Below are 4,109 nucleotides of genomic sequence, written 5' to 3'. Positions count from 1 at the left end.
TGGAAATAGTAAACAGTTCTGTGATCAGGGAACTAAATAGCTCCTTTCCTCAAAACATTGCTTAAATATGGTTTTTCAATTTTTCGATTTTTTCCCAAGGAGTAGTCCAATGAAATCATAATTATTTTTGCAAGTCTAGATTTTTCTTTAAAAACTTGTGTTTATTCCAGAATTTTCAATTCTTATACTGTTGTCCATGAAAGAAAAGAAGCAGATTCCCGCATCCAAAATTCCCAAGCACCTCCCAAAAGTAAAAAATCTCATAAAATTTCTTTTATAATTATCAGTTTAATGTCCTCCATGTTGTTTGTAAAAAAAATAAATCTTAAAACTACATTGTCTTCCATTATGAACTAGATTAGGGCTAAGCTTCTTATAAACTATATAAAAACCAGGCACATACAGCGCTCTCCTACATAATACTTTGTACAGGTTAAAAAAAAAGTTGTATGTTGTTAGGTGTTTTGGATAATAAATACTTTGCGGCTGAGGTAATACTTCTTGTTGGCCAATCAATGGTTTGTAGTGTGTTTGTGTGGAATGCGACTAGCAAAGGATGGTGAGTCCTTTGGGACTTGCTCACAGATCGTCCTGCCAGAGGGAGATGTAGTCGAGGATGTCGTCGTCCTCGGCGCCGGAACTGCAGGAATTGTTGCGGTAATCTTCGTAGCTGTTTTCCAATTTGGTGGCAACTGCAACGGGCGATGTTGCAGATGTGGCGGATGTTGCAGAAGGAGTGTAGTACGAGCTGTTGCTGCTGTTGCAAGAACTGACACTGCCAGTGGGTGAACTGAGCTGCAGTTGTTGCTGCCAGTTGTAGAAGTGTTGCTGCTGGTGTTGCTGTTGCTGTTGCTGCTGCTGCTGCTGGAAGTGCATGTGTTGCTGTTGCAATTGCTGATGTTGCTGTTGCTGTTGATGTTGCTGCTGCTGGTCGTTCTCGTCGATCATTTTCTGGAGTCGCCGGATATATTCGACTGCCATTTTCAGAGTGCTGACTTTGCTGAGTTTTTTATTGGCACCGGGACCGATGCCCCGACGACCGTTGCTCAGGTCGGCAATTACGGCCACGGGTATGTGCTGCCGGAGCTGGCTGAAGCCGTTGTTGACCTGCTTGACGCGGTTGCGTTCCCGGGCATTCCGCCGGACAACGGAGGCGCCACCACTCGCCGGCGACAAGGAGTTATCGTTGTAGAACAGAGACGTTTGATTCTCGCTTCCCAGAGCCATGGTTACGATTTGTAAGAATTAGATTTGATTTTGAAGTTGTGGAGAAATTCTAGAGATGATTTCTTCACGAGCGCTGGCTCCGTTCTGATGCCCTTCCCCGTGCCGTTCGGGCTATTTATAGGGGCCCGGGCCCGGGACCGGGCCAGGGATTGAGCCCTCTGGGATCTCACCTGCATTTAATCTACCTACCTGCCTTTTGGCCTTTCGGCCCTCCAACAAAAACAAATGAAAATAAAAGGTGCAACAGCATCACTCAAGGATCCAGCTCAGAGAACCCTCAAAAATCACTCCAGAGCGCAACACTCCAGAGAGTGAGACTCAAAATGCAGCTGCCTGTGAGTTTTGAGTGTTCCCTCCTATCGAGTGGGAAGAGTTTTCTGGGGATCTTGGATTTCCAGCTGCTCCGTCTGGTGTCTGGAGTCGAGAAACTGAAGTCGCGTGCCGGCTGCCAACCGGTTTCCAATTTCCTCCAGCCTTCGGAGTCTTGAGACTTGGCGGCTTGCGACTCCAAATCCCAGATCCCCTTTCGGCCAGGCCGGATCGAGTGGAGCATGCCCCTAATGAAGGTGGCCGGCCAGCGTTTATGGCCCTAATAGTGGAGCCACAATAAAGCTGAGGAGGCTGCTCCCAAGGAGCACTCCCAGCACTTCGTCAACACTTCCATCTAAACAAATCAAATCTAAAAGTCCAAGTGTTGCCGAGGTTGTATAATTAAAAGTAGAAACTATAATTTTTATGGGAGTTATGGGGGAGGGTTTCTAGAAGAAATCATTTCCTTTTGAAACTCGTTCTTTTATTTTCCAAACGACCTTAAAGTCACGAAGATCCTAGGCCTTGAACAAATTTTATGATCCATCAAGGACTTGCCGCCTTCTGCGGACTCCAAGGACTCGTCAACACCTCAAACGGTGATCCAGTAGAATCAGTAGAATCCAATAGAATCCCTAATCAGCCGGAGGCACTATTCTATTAACACTCCTAATGCCCCGGGGTCCTTTCTGGGCAACGTTTCTGGCCATTCCTAGCACCCGTTGCGCCAAGGACGAGGAACGTGGAGATCCTGGCCAAGTCGAAAGCATTTTGAAAGCATTTAGCATTGAAAGGAACGCCGTTGGATCCTGGTTCCTGGTTGGTTTTTGCTCCGATCCTTGATCCTCGATCCTTGCTGGTTGCACGCTAGGCAACCGTGGCGAAAGCGATTCAGAAGGTAGGGCCATTATAATATGCGACCTATTGACCTTTTCAGCCCACAACACGGCACACGCTGGGCCTCATTTAACACTTCGTTTCGGCAGCCGCGGGAGATTTTTGCATTGCCTCATCGCTGCATGCCACAAAAGGACATCTCTGAGGACATCTGAGCAGCGGCCAGAGGTCACAGGTTCCGACCAGATGTCCAGCCCCGACATATCCGGTCCGTCATGCAAAATTCACTGTTGATGCAATACGAATTCGCTTTGGCCCAGTTGAATTCCAAATAAAATGGCAAGGAAGGGGCGACATACTCCAAGAGTTGCGTGTCCTTCCATTATGAATTGTAAATTATTTAGGGTTTCTAGGCTGGCACATTCCCTATGGATCGGATGCCTCAGATCTGGTTCGGCACGCTTAAGGTTATGGGTTTTTATTTGGAAAAATACGAATAATGGAATGCACTATTATGGGGGAAATTGCCTTAAAGCATGACTATATATCTCAAAAATTAAATAATAATTAAATGTAACATTTAAAGGACTTGAAATTATATTCCAAAGATCTGTATGCCTTTAATAATTTTGCGAAAAAGATATCTTTGATTTCAAAATTATTTTTATAAAAAAACACATCACATCTCCCTGAAAACACTTTCGAAAACACACTCCTTGAGAAGTGCCCTTTATAACTCTATTTTTTAATTAATAATCTAAAGCATAAGAGTATCTAAATTTCCATAAATTTCAGTAATAACCCCCCACTCTCCGTATTTTATCCATTTCATATAAATTTGAGTGCGGAGCTGCGGGCCAGAGATGCTTTAATTTTGTGCGATCGTCGGCAGCAGAAGCAGAAGGCGCTATCATTATCTGACACAAAAATTTAATATAAATTATGTTGACATGTTGGCTTAAATATGTATGGCTTTTTGGCTTTTGGCTCTTGCCTTTGCTTTTGGCCCGTTTCTGGCCCTATCCTCTGGCCTGCTGCTTTGCTTATGAGCATAATTGAAGCGAGACTGTGAGGCTGGCGATCGTCTGCTTTTCTGTTTTCTGTCTTGGGGCCGACTAACTAGTTCAATAATTGCTACTACGACACGGCGACAGCAAAACGAATAAAAAGATGGAGAAGGGGGCATATCCCTCGAATGAAGATGAAGTCGTCATTAATATCGACTCGGCCTGTCAATAACTTGACGTCCCATCATTTTTTCCACACTTCTTTAAAGCGGCAACTCGTATTTTGTTCCCCTTTTTGTGTTTTTTGTTTGCCACAGTGGAGCCTCGATTTAAGCAGAGCAGTCCAATATTTTTTTTCCCCAATCCATCCCCGGTCCAAGGTCACTGGTGGTATAGTCATTACTCTTCTTACCAGACTGCACTTTGCATTTCTGCGACTTGCAACTCCTGCCACTTGCCACTTGTGTCACTTTCCGAAAGGAGAAACTGCTGCCTCACGATCCTTTTTAGTTTTGGTTTTATGTTTTATGATTTGTAATTTTTGATTAAAGAGCGGTGGTATTTTTAGAGGTAATTTGGAGGATCTTTTAATAAATTATCAAATCAAAATTATTTAATTTTAAATTTACGTAGACAATATTATACCGTACCTAATACAAGTCCCTTAAATATCTCTTTTCAATTTTTAATCAGAATTTGAAAAATATATTCCCTCTATGCCCCAAAAGT

The 4,109-nt window shown here is 43.7% G+C and overlaps 1 protein-coding gene across 1 annotated transcript; it reads right to left on the bottom strand.

Moving 5' to 3' along the window:
- Positions 1 to 268: 268 nt before the first annotated feature.
- LOC6504131 (achaete-scute complex protein T5) lies at positions 269 to 1,349 on the bottom strand. Its single transcript, XM_001964209.3, has one exon. The coding sequence runs from the start codon at positions 1,225 to 1,227 to the stop codon at positions 580 to 582; it is 648 nt and encodes a 215-aa protein (XP_001964245.2). The 5' UTR covers positions 1,228 to 1,349; the 3' UTR covers positions 269 to 579.
- Between the last annotated feature and the right edge of the window lie 2,760 nt (positions 1,350 to 4,109).

The sequence above is a fragment of the Drosophila ananassae genome, chromosome XL, assembly GCF_017639315.1.
Source record: "Drosophila ananassae strain 14024-0371.13 chromosome XL, ASM1763931v2, whole genome shotgun sequence".
NCBI lineage: Eukaryota > Metazoa > Arthropoda > Insecta > Diptera > Drosophilidae > Drosophila > Drosophila ananassae.
The sequence above is the reverse complement of the archived record's forward strand: the minus strand, read 5'-3'. Positions and strand labels throughout refer to the sequence as shown.